We start from the raw sequence: 15390 nt of genomic DNA, 5'->3' as shown, positions 1-15390 counted from the left end.
AGCACACATTCCGCCCTTTAGTGCTATTTTAATTGTGTGTTTTGGTCCATTGTTATAGTCAATAAAACAAATAGTTAATCATATATGTATAGGGTCGGGAGCTTCAATTTATAAAACCATTGGAAGGATGGAACGTTAATAGGCCATTTATTATTTTAAGCACAAATGACTAACTTTATACTTTTCTAAATAACAGTGTCGCTTCACTAAAAACATATAGGTTTTCAGATGTTCTTCTTCTTCATGAGTTGTCACAACCAACTCGGATATCCACCTCCCGGTGGTCTTTGATGAAGATTGAGTGACAAAGAGATGTCGATGTTGTTTAGCTTTTCTTGAACTTAATTGTTTGACGGAAAAAAATTGAAGAAGAGAATAATTGAGGGTGGGCATCCCTTCATCAGTTTCTTCACTGCATGAAAGCCCTCATGTGGTTGGCCGTTGAATTGATGACCTTTTTTTTTTTTTTTTAATAAACGATATGATATTTACAAAACCACTTTTACAACAATTAAGTATGACATTCACTACAAATTTATCGTTATCTTATTCGTGTGAGTCGAACGTAATACTTGTAAAGTTGTGAATGCCAATGAATGATGTACTGGATTACTTGTGTTGTAAGTCACTTGTTTATCGAGTTGTTAACATCATAAGTAATCTGATAGTCCTAGTGAAATAAGGATTATGGAGTCTCAACCTTTGCAATTGACCTCAAAGAAATCTAATAGGTTCCGCTACAAAGATATAGAATCATGGTAGGACTCAATCACTTAAGTGATAGGGTAGGGTTTGATTTTCACAACCAATAATAGGCCAACTGTGATTAAACTCTAATGATATAAAGACTATGGTTAAGTTCCTGCTTCCATACGCTTAATCTCTAAGATACGTTGGACCCTATTCATATAGCAAAGAGATATTATTGAAGTACTAGAAGTAGAAGACAACCTATGAACTCAAGCCACCATGTCTCCAATTGGTGCAGGTAAGTGTCATTCATCTTCTTCTTGTAATTATCATGATGCATGCTAAATTGTGATCCTATAACCATGTTGTATTAGTCCACCTTACAATACTTCTTCAACTAAATAACAGCTAAGTGGACCAATTGACTATTGCATTGAATTGACAACTTGGTTAATGCGTAAATGGGTCATGGGGAGTGTGCGCTTTGGTTGGTTGAGTGCTCATGAATCATGGTCCTCATTGACAATGGAATCGCTCTCACGATGTGGGCAATTTTCTCCTGGCTTTGTGATGGAGAAATTTGTGTTTGCATACCCGTTTACTGTCACGTAATGTGATCATTTTACTATAGATAGACTAGTATGTAGTGGCGGATCTAGAATTCGAATATTAGGGGGTCTCAATATTAAAGGTCTTAGTTTTTTAATAGAAACAAAGTGTGAAGCGCTTAAAAAAGTTTTAGTTTATTCACTGAGGCATTTTGTCAAACGCTTGGTGGGCTTGTTGTCGTCAGCCGACTCATGTTGCGCACATGTCAATAGATATTGACATATGCCAAAGCAATTTGATGAGTAGAGAATTTGTCGAGTCCTCTTGACACAACGTGTCGAGTGCTGCCGATATATGCCTGGCATGCATTACATTAAACACTTGGTGGACACAAAAGAGTCTCGCACAAAATATTCGAAGGGTCCTCAAAAGAAATACACATGTATATGTTCTGGACTCCGAGTGATCATGGGAACACCTTGGTCCCAATGTGCATCCGCCACTGCTAATATGTTGATAGGTTTCACGTATAAAATAATATATTAATAAAAAATAAATATGTGTGTTGTAATTTAAATGAAATATTGTATCACATGACAATATTTTAGTAAAAAAATCACATACATTCTAATGCTATCGTGGTTATAGTTTTCTTTTTTCTTTTCTAAAACGGGCATCAGCTAGTGACTTCGCCACGGTATCCACCATTTCGAGAGTCGAGAAGACTCACAGAGGCATTTCAGCCCTTCTAACCAGGATCGTGCCATTCACCAACGCCACAAATCGAACCTATATTGTGTCGTGTAACATACGAGCCTAAAATTCGTCTCTAGTCATTAGACCACCTGATGATAATGGTAGATGTGGTTATAGTTTTCTTAAGGATATACTTGATAGGCAGCTGTTAAGAAAATGACAACTGAAAATTAGGCGAAAAGGACCTAGTCATTAGGAAATTGAAGGGCCAACAAATATGAGGATTTGTCAATGTCACATTAAATTTAACGTGGCATCTCTAATTGGCATTTTATGTCATTAGGAAGACGTGTTAGTAATAATTTTATTTCTTAACGCAATGTACAATTTCAACGGTATCCTACCAACCGTATTTTCCCCATTTTACTATATCCACGACAGAAAACATGAGTCGTATGGTGGAGGTCAAAGGGAAGAATATGGGGGAGTTCAATTATTAGGTCGGTTCATATTATTCTGTTTTTTTTTTTTTTGTCGAATTGGTTAGATTAGATGCTAAATTAAAGAGCTGATGAAATTCGCACTCATACCGTGGTACAAGAATAATACTCCTCTTTACCACTGTAGTAAAAGTTCACATGCATTAGGTCGGTTCATATTTACATTCACCATTGTGATTTAGTTCTTAATCTCAATTTAAAAATACATAATTATGCCATTACGAAAATAATCAAATATTAGGAATAACATCTGCTCTCTGAGCGTGACCCACTACCCATCATCGAACTGGTTCTCAACGGCATATTCCAACGTTAATTGTATCAGCCACAAAGTACAGCGGAAGTTATTCGAATTTTGAAAGAATTGTTATGCGCACTTCAAAATATTCGTCACCTACTCATGTCAATCGGAAGGATGGAGGATGACCCGTGATGTATACATCAAAATAAAATTTGTATTCAAATGACGTTTTATTGTAGTGCAAAATGCAATCATTTCCACGCACTCTGCTCGTCCTTCTCGCTTATAATAACTAACAATTTAATCCTCTAATGATATCGTTTGTTCGCTTATAATAACTAACAATTTAATCATCTAATAATATCGTTTGTTAAAAAACGACGATACTAAATTATGACAACAAAAATTATACCGACATCATTTGACAAAATGTTAATTAGAACCTTATTCCTGAGTTCAAATTCTATGCATGAGGTTATCAATTGGAACTGACCACAAGAATTTCTTGATGCATTTTATTTTTTCAGGATTTATATTTCTCAGCCAGAGAAAATAATTTTAATCGTCGGTGCCCACAAAATTGAAAAACAACATTCCATGTGGTGTACTTTTATTTTATTTTTTTGACAAATAAAAAGACATGTTTTATTTTATTTTTATTTTTGCAGCTGGAAATATCGCTCTCTATGTTGGAATAAATAAACTTAATACAGATCTGAGAAGTCTTAATACAGATCTGAGAAGTCTGCAACTCCAATTTGCAAATTTTAATTGCAAGATTATCATGAAATTAAAATTAAAATTAAATTAAGAGATTAAACTGAGAGATCAAAAGCTAATCACACTCATCGAACAGGGAATTAGAAGAAGAAAGAAGAAAATTAGATAAACGATATAAAATTAATGAATTATTTACTCATAATAATACTCAGAAATCCATCACAGTAGCAATAATATAATAATAAAATCCATCATATGTAAACGAAATCCCTATAGATCCATAACCACCAGCTACTAAAACGACACTCGCTATCAAACAAAACGAATCATAAAATCCCAAACCGCTCTACACAGCCACATCCAGACAAGCAGCAACCGAGACCTCAAACCCTGAGCGCAGATCCGAAGGCCAGAGTGACGACGGCGGCGACGAGGGCGGAGACGAACGAGGGGTAGATGGATGCGGCGGGGGAGGTTGGGCTGGGAGCCGGAGAGTCCTGGGCGGCGCCGATGGCGGAGAGGACGGCGAAGAGGACCGCCACGAGAGCGAGGACGGATGATGCCTTTGAGACTGCCATTGTTGATAGGGTTTGGACCTCTGTGTTCTTTCGGGAATCTAGGGTTTTTGAAGACGTAGAGAGACTGAAAGCACAAAGTGTTTGAGATGAGAGGTGGGAGAAAGTGGCCGTAGTGAATGTATTTATAGCTGGTGTTTTTTGCGGGGAGTGGCGGGCAGGTCGGGCAGCTGCCCGTTGGAAACAGGCTGGCCAATTGTTATTGGTACGGCGCGACAGCTCACATTGCTTAATATGGTAAATTTTGTCAGAATTTCAGTAATTTCTCTGATAGCCCTGGAATTTACCTTAATTTTAATTCTTTCAACACATATTCGTATAATTTTCACTTCAGTCTCATCTGTCATTTAACCTGGCTTTCATTTATTCTTTTGCAAAAGTTTTATCTTTCTTGCTCAGTACTGTAATCTAGTGTTAATCACTTCACTTTTAAATGAAAGATCATAAGTTAGACTGCCATTCATATCGGGTTCGATGCAAAATTTTTACTATCAGTCCGTTTTGTTCTTCAATATATATATATATATATATATATATTTGTTTATATACATTACTTGATTTTTCTTTGTTTTAAACTTCTAGTAAATTAGGATAGAGAAAAAGAAAAGAGTGGCGGTGGAAATTATTTTTTGTAAACAATTGGTTCTAAGTGCTAACACAATGAAACTAAAGGACGAATGTGTAAAAAGAAACATCAAAGGCAAGAGAGTGAAAATTTGAATAAACTACGGCGCTAATGCTGCAATTCAGCCACATTTTTTCTGTGGGCCCCACTATTAAACACATCGCGTGTGGCATGTGAATTCATTTGTGCACGCGTGGGTCGTTTTAACTTTCCTGGCAATTACAGTAAAACCTAAACGACGACGTATTCGGTCATACCTTAACGTCAGGGGTTTTCTTGTTTTAGTCCAAGGGGAGAATATATTCCGGGTATTTTTACAGTGACGCGCGTATGAATCTTACTCGCGCGCATCGGATTCTACACGCACCGAATCAGGTGACTCCGCAAAATTGACGAAGGATATGGGCGCGTGGAAGCACGCGGAAAAGGAAGAAACTGTAATATTTTCCGCGGTAAGAATTACTGGTTTTTTATTTGTTTCCCTTTTTTTAATTTAAATAGGAAAAAAAAAAGGGCCCACAATACGGCATCAGAGGGATTACAGCGTAGAATTGCCCGACTTTCTGCGTAACAACTCGGCGGCCAATGGGTGGCCGACACGTGGGAAGTGAGAAAACGACAGGGTGTTGAATCGCATAGAAAAAGATGCGACAGGTGTAGTGTGGAGATTTGGTTCTGCTTGCTACCGGAACATTCGCTTGGCATCATTTGTTTGGAAGTTGAGGGGCGCACATGCATGAGTGGAATTTACTATAGTACCCTTACAGGTGATGGGGTGTGGCATTTTTATGTTCACATTCGTCATAGGATGGCCTATGATTGTCTACATATGAAATAATAAAGGAATGTAGGACTGCTAACACTTTGTTTTGATGAAGAAATTTTAAAACGATCGAATTTTATTTTGTAGAATTTGTGAATTTTCTTATTTGATTAACTTACAAGAACAATAAAATTTGAAACATAATTTGCTTTTTTAATCTCTCACTCATGGAAACTCATAAATGAAACTTGTTTATATGGAATTTAAACTTGAAAATTGAAGATTCCAAATTTCACGTTTTTTTTCTCACACAAAATGTTTATGAATTCAACCGAGAGAATAAGTGCACGTTAATTTATAAAATTTGACTTTTATCAAAATTTCAAGTTTATTTTTCTCATTTAAACATAGTGTAAGTTTGTTTTCAATTTAAAGAAATAAATTTGTACAGCTTACCAAAAAAGAAAAATAAATAAATAACTTTGCTTTTAGAGGTAGTTGAGTTGTTGAAGACCAAGTTTTCTACGAGTTCGTACTTTGTTCTATATATATATATATATATATATATATTACTTGATATTGTAAGTGTGATGACGATACTCAATCAAATTGTGACGAATGCTGTTACAGGGTTAGGTTTCAAAGTTATATATATTTTTAATTTAGATTAGGTATTTTCCGTCTGTGGTAAATAAAGCTCTCTTGTTCGATTATATTGGTTATCGTTGTGATTGTTGTCATTCTGTTTAATTGATTTATCTTTATCTGCTATTAAAATTAAAAACATACACTCTTGATGGTAATCCACGTAGGAATGACACTGTGATTGGAGCTTATTTCATGCTTTCAAATTATGTTACATGGCAGTCCATCTTCGGTTTCAAATTATGTTACGTTCAAATTCACCTTTAATAAAAATCGAACCTAAGAATTCTTGCATACAAATAAAAAGAAATATGACTAGACTGTAATATTAATTAGCGATGCGACTCCAAAAAAATTAAGGGAGTTTTAACGAAAAGCCCATGGTACGGTTCACTTTAACAAAAAACCACATTTTTACACTAAAAAGTCAATCTTGGTACTATTCACTTTACCCTTTATTTTATCTTTATTGTTAAAACTCAAAGTTTTCAAGTCGGTTTTCCTAAAAATTAAAGGAAAAAGAAAAAGAATTGGTGTACCAAAAAGAAAGTGGAACTAAATGGGTTTGAGGTCCATTAATGTGCTCCAAGGCTTTTCCGAAATTTCTTCCACATTCCATGCCGTATCCAGAGGGTAATGGGTCTTGTGTGGGCCCAACATATTCTTTGTTGGTCACATCGAAATGACGAGGTTTGGTCCTGCACCTAACAAAACTGGATTTTTCTCCAACGCAGTAAAAAATACTACGAGCCTCGAGAATAAACTATCAGGCGGTGGAAAGAACTGATGACTCACATCCCACAACACAAGAAGGATGGAAAGTCGTGGAATTGATCGAAGTTAGCCAAGTTCTCTTAGCCGTTACGTTAGGGTGACTCGAGAAAGCTTGAAAGAATAAGATATGTAGAGCGTGAACCAAGGTTCATAGGCGGATCAAAGTAGAATCTTGCAGATCCTAGTTCGCTTTCTAATGGCCTACGCATATAGAGAAATTATATATTACTCATCAAGCTATATAGATTTATTGCTAGCAATCACTCATAGGCATGTGAATTGTGAGCGTCTGACTGTCGTATATAGTGGCAAATTCAACATAGAGTCATTAGTTGTTATTGACTCTAATAACTCTAAAAACCCACGTATATTTGTCTGTGTATTATATTTGACATCTATAAATTGCTAAGACAAACCAAACTTCAACCTTCTCCTCTTACTTATTTTATTTTCTTCTATCATATTTGTCTTCGTTTTCTCTCTTCTTGTATGAAATATTTAGTTGAAAAGCGTTGGCAATCTTCAACATTTCTCCATAGTATCCTGCAGCCACCCTCGATAAACTTTTACAAATAATAATAGTTGTCTACTTATGTTGGCATAACATTTGGCATATGCTGATAGGAATTGGCAGTTGCCAACTAGGTGCTTAACGAAATGGCACAATGAAGCTTTTTAGTTGATATTATGATCCCATTATTTAAAAATCATAGCCACGCCACTGGTAGCATATGCTATGATTCATGCGCACAGAAAAAAGAGAACAGAATCAAGAAAATGTTATTTCAAATACAGTGTATGTATGATATCAAATTCTCAATACAAAAATGTGGAATGCCAAAGCTAAATTGGGCGCCTACTTCTCTGTACATCTGATACTGTTTTAAACAGTATAGTTTGCCAAAGTGCTATCAAGTGACACCCCAAACTAGTAAACATTACAACTGAGGTTGAATTTATGGTAACGAGTAATACACACCGGTCGAATTTCGCACGCTCGTTTGGCTCCAGAAGTCGATTTGGATGAGGGTTTATCTGTTAGAAACTCGTAACTTAGAAGCCCAAAAACTTTGGTGATAAATGCAAAAGAGGTTCCATGGCACTTGGAGCAAACTTCCTTCCGAAAAGAAAGCAGATTGTAGAGTTCCGGTCATTGTAAGTGCAACGTTGAGTCTCAAAAATTCGCTTCAAAAATTCCTCGGTGATATCCGCTCTTCCAAAGGTAGCCGGGTGAGGACCACCCCTTGACCAATCTACCCAAGTGATGCTTCTATTTGCTAAAGAATTCCCAGCTTCAATGGTTAGCATGGTGGGGAAGTAGTGCTCATCAACGTAACATGCGGGCCTGCAGAACTCTTTAAATTTGGGGTAAAATTTTGTATCCTCGACAATGGTGATGGCGAGCTTTCGGTTAACTTCAAACCACTGAGAGCCCTTACGCCACTTGGATATTTTCACTTCAGGTGCCATGTTGTCATTGTAGCGTCCTCTTCCATATGGCCCGGGGTCATCAAATGCACCCACATAGCTGTACTTGGACTTCATCAAGTAGTGGTAAATGACACTGAAATTATAGAGCGGAATGCATGATTCAGAAAGAAGAATGAACCGTTCATTGGATATGTCAAGCAATGCATTAGCAAGGAGTCTTCTCTCGGCATCACACATACTCATTCTTCCCCACTCAGCAACCTGCGCAGGGGAACACCAAAACTCTTAGCTGATATATTAGAGATATTGCATTACATATTTCCAGATCTAAAACGTTTTCCCTCCCCCGGAGATGGTATCCTACATCACTGTGCATCCAAATGTGATAAAGTTGAATTGCCTCTTTTCTACCAATACACAGATTTAACCCTTTCTTTGGTGATCTCGAAAAATTACCACCTCTTGCAGGGACACATTCCATTTTCGTTACATTTTAAGCTTTGGATACACACCCTAATGCAAGCAACCGGGGTGTGTGTGCTCACCACGGAGAAAATCAAGATGTGCAAAAAGAAAACGCCAGAGAAACCATTGAAAGAAGAAAAGATATTGAACGAATACCAAACCCAAAAACACATATTGTGCACTTATTGCAGAATCTTTAGTAGAACATGGAATATCATAAACGGATTCGATATTACATAGATAGGTGCATACCTGGCTTGGAATATGTCTCCCATAAAAAACCGACGAAGGATTAAAATGGGGTTGAAACGATGGTAGTGAATGAACGTAGACTGAATAAAGCACTTCGTGTCCCTTCAGAAACCTCTCCCAAAGGGGTGCCAGCGGCAACGGCCCCTTAGTTAAGAACATAAATGCAATCTTTGGTACCCTTTCAAAAGGATATTTCTTTATCCTAGGCGTAAAAGAAGCCCTCCACAACAATTCCTCATCATTCATTGTGTGTTTAACACTTGATGGCGGCTTAATCCATCGATCCAAACCTTTTGGTTCCTCAGGGCACGGCTGGAAAGAGGCCGCGACTGTTGTCATCACGCCATTGATTCCAAAATGCCGAATTGTGTATATGCTAATGACTGAGAAAGTAATACAGAAAACCAGAAACAGCGCGAATAACTGAAGTAGCCTTATCGGCAAGGCCTTCGTCTGGCTTGGGCGGCTGCTACTAACACCGGCATCCTTCCCTTCCTCCACTGGCACAACCCTCATTTGCAAGTTCTGCATCCCGATAAAAACACCCCACCAGAATCAAATTCCTCAACTCTTCTGATTTCTACAGGGTACCTCCAAGTGTCTGAGATCAAAATTTTCGACACGAACTTACTTCTCTCAAACCAGCACAAATTGCAGAGTCCAAAATCACAACTCGCATCACAGATAGTAAACTGGACTTAAAATTAACCATATTCCAATCGAAATTACTCAGTTTTCTCCCAAATTACAACCCCACTAAGCAAAAACTATATGTTGGCAGATCTGAAAACTAATTCTACAGCATCCCAAGATCTAAACTCAACACATGCTGCATAAAAATCTTGACTTTTTCACATGGGTTGTCGATAAATCAAGGTCATAGCTTAAAACAAGAATCTAAGCTGGGATCGAATGTTAAACGAATCGAACTGCTTATGCACCAGAAAAGAAGCATGACATACCATGTGACTGTAAAAGGTTGGAGGCCGAATTGAAGGACATGAAAGGAGGGTTTGGATCCTTAAACTTCACCGCTTGGATTGCGCCCGAGAGTACGAGAAGTGGTCACTTCGATGAAGAACATGAGAAGGCGGACACGCAGAGAAGACTTGAGGGACAGCAACAAAGGTTGTCTGAATTATTTGAGAGTGTGCGTTTTGTGTGAGATTTAAGATAAGAGGAATCTCTGAGATTTTAAGAGAGTTTATTATGTTTGAATTTTGGTGATTCTCCTCACACGAGGCGAGTGAGAAGGAGATGGGATCGGTTTGTCGGGTGGGAAGAACTAACTTACCTGATCGAGTTGCCTGTGTGTATATTTTGGGTAAATTTTGAGATGGCAGAGGTGAAAAATATATAAGTTTTAATGGTAACAAATCAAAGAAATAAATGTGAGATAGACACAAATATATAACTTTTGTCATTAAAAACAATGTTAGTAGCTAAATTTGTACAAATGCGAATTTAAATCACATTATTATATCTCGTTCATTATGAGATTTAGACCATTTCCACATCCTTTAATGTAAATAATACTGTTTTTCTGTTTAAAAAATTGTACCATGGAGGATTTGGAAAAGAAAAAAAAAAATTGTACCAAAGAGAACGTATTTTTTGTCTATGATTGGTAAATGGGCGAAAAATGCGTCTTTCCAATGACATTCAAGGATTTTTATGATAAGTATTGTTATTTAAACACTTAAGAGCATCTTCAATGGAGACCTGGATAGTTAAAAAACAAAGCAGCAATAATGTTTTTTAACCAAAAAGTCAAATCTGATGTGGTCTGATATGAATTGGCATTTGACACGCAAAATTGACAGCGACTTCAAATCTTTTTTTAATTGATTATTAAATGCATTTTATTACTTTTACTATTGTTTTTTGTTTTAAACATTTATTACAATAATTTAATTTGATACATCAAGTGGGGAGCAAAATTTTTAAGGCCTAATTGGATAAATCGTCCTCATGGTGATAGAGTATTTGGAAGGGAGCCTCTGTGGTAAAAAAATTTGGATTTAAACCCTTGTGGTGAAGTCCATTATGATTTAAACCCAAAAACAAAATTTTCGTTAACTTCATTAGCCATAACTCCACACTCAACAACCAAATTTCCTCCACTGCCATTGCTAGTTACAAAGGACCCAACCAAAGTTTGAAATCAACTTGACTGTTGCCTCCATTTGTTTGCACTTTTTTTTTTATTCGAATAGCTCCAATCGATTTATTAATAGAGCAGCAAAACACCCTGCCCCATTTCACTTCAAAATTTATTCTGAGTACTTGAAAAAGCTCAAGAGTGTGTGTGTGTGTGTGTTGTGTTGAGGTTTTATGTAACAATTTCTCAACTAAAACCAAAGAAACTGAAATTTGCACCATAAAACAGAGAAAAGGCTATTATTTTTCCTAGTACCTTTCTGTTCTCAACTAAAACCAAACAAATGGAGCATCAGGGGTGCCGAAGCTGTTGTCACCACCAACACCGAAGTTATCACCAGAACCTTTCCGGTTAAAAGTAGCCATAGAAGACTCTCAGGCAAGGTTCTCCACCTGGCTTTGCAGCTAGTATTACTTTCTGGCATTCTAGAATTGACAAACCCCTGAAGGAAATTCCCCTTAATTGAAAAAGAAAAAGGAACTTAACGGTGAAACTAACGAAAATTTCCTAACAAAATTCACCATAAAGGTTTAAATCTGAAGTTTTTTTACCATATTGGTTATCTTCCGAATACTTTATCACCACCATGACCATTTATCCAATTAGCCCAAATTTTAAAATATGTCAAAGTGCCATATAGGGTATCAAATTTAAATTTTATGCTTAAAATTGATTCTAATAGAACGTTATGGATGAGATTAAGAGGTTCTTCAACCACAAAAAGTCTTGTTATTGAATTCAAAAACCAAAAAAATACAGAAAAAAAACATCTAAATGCGGTTAATTTTGTGTAGCTTATGTTAGTGAAAATACTTTTAAGAATCAAACCATAGATATGTAATGAAATAGCTGTCAAGTGCAAGAATTTTTTCCTTTAAAACAGTGCTCAAAGTGTTCCGACTACGAAATAGAATTAGGATCTTATTTGGCTTTCCGTACAGAAATACCACCTTCCCTTAAAAAAAGCGACCTCAAATCAGGCTTTACCTAGAGATTAGCCTTTGATCAATCCAGCTATTTTAGGCCTTGGTGAGCTGTCCAAGCCTAAAGTCAATGTATTAAAGAACTCATGTGCGAATTTGGATTCTCTTCGAATCTTGGTGTTTGGAGGCTAATGATTAGAAAATCTGAATCTTTGGTTTGTGTGAAAAAAAAAATATCAGAGTATTTAATATGTGTGAAATGAACTAGTAAAATAAGTTAATAGAGACCATTAAATCTAATTTAAATAATTTGAATTGCCTCGTTGTTAAGATCGGATAGTTTTAAATCGCTCGTGTGCTTACTAGCGATGGTGATAGAGGAAAGGCTGTATATAGACTGTAGGCCCAAGTGGGACTCCTACAATTTCGTCTCATGATTTGGAGAAACTGGACTCTATGGAGAAGGTGGTATATCAGAAACCATGTCAGCCCCACCTTCACTCGCAAATCGAACCCAAATCACGAGAAGAATTTGTGTATCTGTCACCCGTCACACCATCACATAGTATTACTACAATCCACGGAAATGGGGCACACAACACAACAGATAAATACATTTTGAAATAAATACATCACAGAAATATGTGTAAGACAACTAAGTCTGTCTTGTGCATCAGCTCCATGGACTGTCAAAAACAACCAAGTATAGGCTTTTATAGTCGAAGCCGCTGGCAAGGTGTAGTCCCATCCAACCACGCTCAAAACAAACAAGCAGTTAAAACTACTCAAGAGAAGTAGAATCGTAGAACTATTCATGCATTCATTTGGAAATTTTAACAGCATAACATGCCGTATCTACGTAACTATATCATTTTACAACTGAGTAACGTTCCGCAACATTAACTCTAAAGTTTTATCTTATGCACAGATGAACAGTTAGCTTCACATACCAAGTTTTAAAACCACGACGAATTTCAGATGGCATAAAAGACCCAAACACAAAAGCAGCCTGACGATTAGAAATCATAACTGGGTACTCCACATCATACCCAACAAACTTCCCTGCCGACAAGTCAATGTGCTCAAAATTTATGCCACTTGGCTACAAAAGAAATGAACACTAGTTTAATTTGACATAAAGGATGCAAAGACAAATAAATTTGGTGATAATTCAATCCTTAACGCTTAAGCACTGAAGTTAAGAGGCGAATAACGAAAGTATTCAACAGATAAATAGTGTTATTTGTACCACATTTACTGACACATCTTTAATAGGGGACACCGTTTCAGCAATGTGGTCAGTAGAATGTTGTCCAAATAGCAAGACTTTTATACATATGTGCTGACGTTCATAGGAGGTACAGGCCCTACAGAAGGCACTTTCCGGCCCCTGAAGTACAATGAGAAATTTTCGTTCGATATGCTATAGTTATACGATTGAAAGTTGCGTTTGAGGAAGAGAAACTTACAGACTCAGCTCTCCAGGCACCAACAAGTACAAAGTTCACAGGTACAAAACCTCTGAAATAAAAAATCATCACGGGGGCGAACTGCCTGGCATCACTTGCTGAGGAGCTGCACAAGATTTAAGTCCTCGAATAAAACGAATATAATGAATAATATTTGGCTACTTAAGAGTACGAATTCCTATTAAAAAAATTTCGTGTTCGAATCACAGAGTTTCGTGCTTATGATCAGAGCCGTTCATATTGTACATAATTCTGTAAAGATCGTCTATGTACAAAATGAATTAAAACTAAGGTCGTTTAGTCAATCTATTATAGCAAATAAATGGATATCATAATGCTTTTACCAATTCCGTTCATTTGTTTTTATCTTTTTATACAGTTCGATGACCAAACGACCTTAGTTTTAATTTATTTTTTTGTAAAGACGATCTTTATAGAATGATCCATAATATAAACAGTTCTGATCCATGCGTTCAAATTTCTTTCCTCTCAATATTGCTTGTATAAAAAACAAAGAATAAAATTTAACTAGGTAACGAGTTTTATCTCAAAATGCAAAATCAAACCACTTCATGATTTGAACTAGTTGAAAAATAGAAAAATATCTTTAGATTTACGTTTTAAATTGTTGATATCAAGTGTTTAAATATGAATTATAATAGATTTTGCAAGGAAAAATATATTTTAAAGAACATGAATATGATAATTTGTTATTATGGTAAGAGAAAAGAAACATTAACACGCACAAATAAAAAATAAAAAAATAAAAAAATAAAACTGAAAAAAAATTGAAAAGATGGATCGGTATGATTCTAGCGACTTTATGTGGATATAGTCGCTATATTGTTAGCAACACTCTTCGAAGTGAATATGTAATGAAGTACCGATCGTATCATTTTCTATTTCTTTTCTCTTTTTTTCTTTTTCCGTTGATTTTTTTATTATTCCTAAGTAACTTTATTTAGATCCGTATACCTTTAGATTTATATTTAGATTTAACAAATCAACAGTTAAGAGGTATGGAAATGAAATATTTATTTCATACACATTGCAAAAAAAAGTCATTAGTTAACATCTTAAAGTTCTACCAAAGTGGCATATTTTCCATTTATGCCCAAAAGATTGCACCACATTTGAACCAGATTCAGTTTTTGGATGTTTACAAGAGGTTTCCAAATAAGTGTATATTTTGTTGGGGAATGATGGCCATCTGTTTTACTTGCTTTTCCTACTTAATTGATGTAATAGATTTTATGTAAGATTTTTAGAGTGTCAATTACAATTTATTAAAACCAAAATTTTTAGGCTATCACTGGCGAAGCAAAAACCGACAATAACTCTAATTTATGTAATCAGCGTCGATTAAAAACGACACTGAACATTACGTCGGTTAAAAGTGACGTGCGCTTCTGACATGATAGCAGATGAAACTGACATAAAGTAGCAATTAAAATATAAAGTATTCAACCCACTGTCGGTTTTAACCGACATAGTGATAAAATTAAACAAATAAAATCTTGAGCTAGGCGGAGATCTGAAGCAAGAACTTCCCATTTTTGGATTCTTGGAGTAAACGTCAAGCTACTCTCTCACTCTCTTGTTTCTCTCTCTACTGTGTAACTGTGTGAATTTGTACCAGAGAGTGGCGGGATTGGTAATAAATGGAGGTGACTTGGGTCACGCGGAACCGCGCTAAATCTGTTCGCTTGACAAAATGGAGTCGTTTTGTGCAACGGCTTAGATTCTTTTTACAACGGTTTTGTTAAGTTTTTACAATATTTTTTGGGAAGTGTTATTGACACTTTAAAATTTTCATTCTACACTCCTCATAAATATATTTTTCTTTCCTAATATAGAAAGTTTGAAGTGTAGAATGAAATTTTTGGAATGCTAATAACAATTCCCTATTTT

At 36.0% G+C, this 15390-nt stretch overlaps 1 protein-coding gene across 2 annotated transcripts; it reads right to left on the bottom strand.

Moving 5' to 3' along the window:
* Positions 1-7537: 7537 nt before the first annotated feature.
* LOC137717357 (glycosyltransferase BC10) lies at positions 7538-10248 on the bottom strand. Of its 2 annotated transcripts, XM_068456689.2 has the most exons (3): positions 9889-10170; positions 8927-9527; positions 7538-8470 (listed from the first exon to the last, which is right to left on the bottom strand). In XM_068456689.2, exons 2-3 carry the CDS (start codon positions 9455-9457, stop codon positions 7832-7834), a joined length of 1170 nt encoding a protein of 389 aa, XP_068312790.2. In that variant the 5' UTR covers positions 9458-9527; positions 9889-10170; the 3' UTR covers positions 7538-7831. The 2 variants fall into 2 exon arrangements, with proteins under 2 accessions (XP_068312790.2, XP_068312789.2); XM_068456688.2 differs by having other exon boundaries at positions 8927-10248.
* Positions 10249-15390: the final 5142 nt, after the last annotated feature.

Source organism: Pyrus communis, chromosome 8, assembly GCF_041283825.1.
Source record: "Pyrus communis isolate YQ-2024b chromosome 8, ASM4128382v1, whole genome shotgun sequence".
NCBI classification, from domain to species: domain Eukaryota; kingdom Viridiplantae; phylum Streptophyta; class Magnoliopsida; order Rosales; family Rosaceae; genus Pyrus; species Pyrus communis.
Note: the sequence above shows the minus strand (reverse complement) of the source record. Positions and strands in the feature narration are given on the sequence as shown.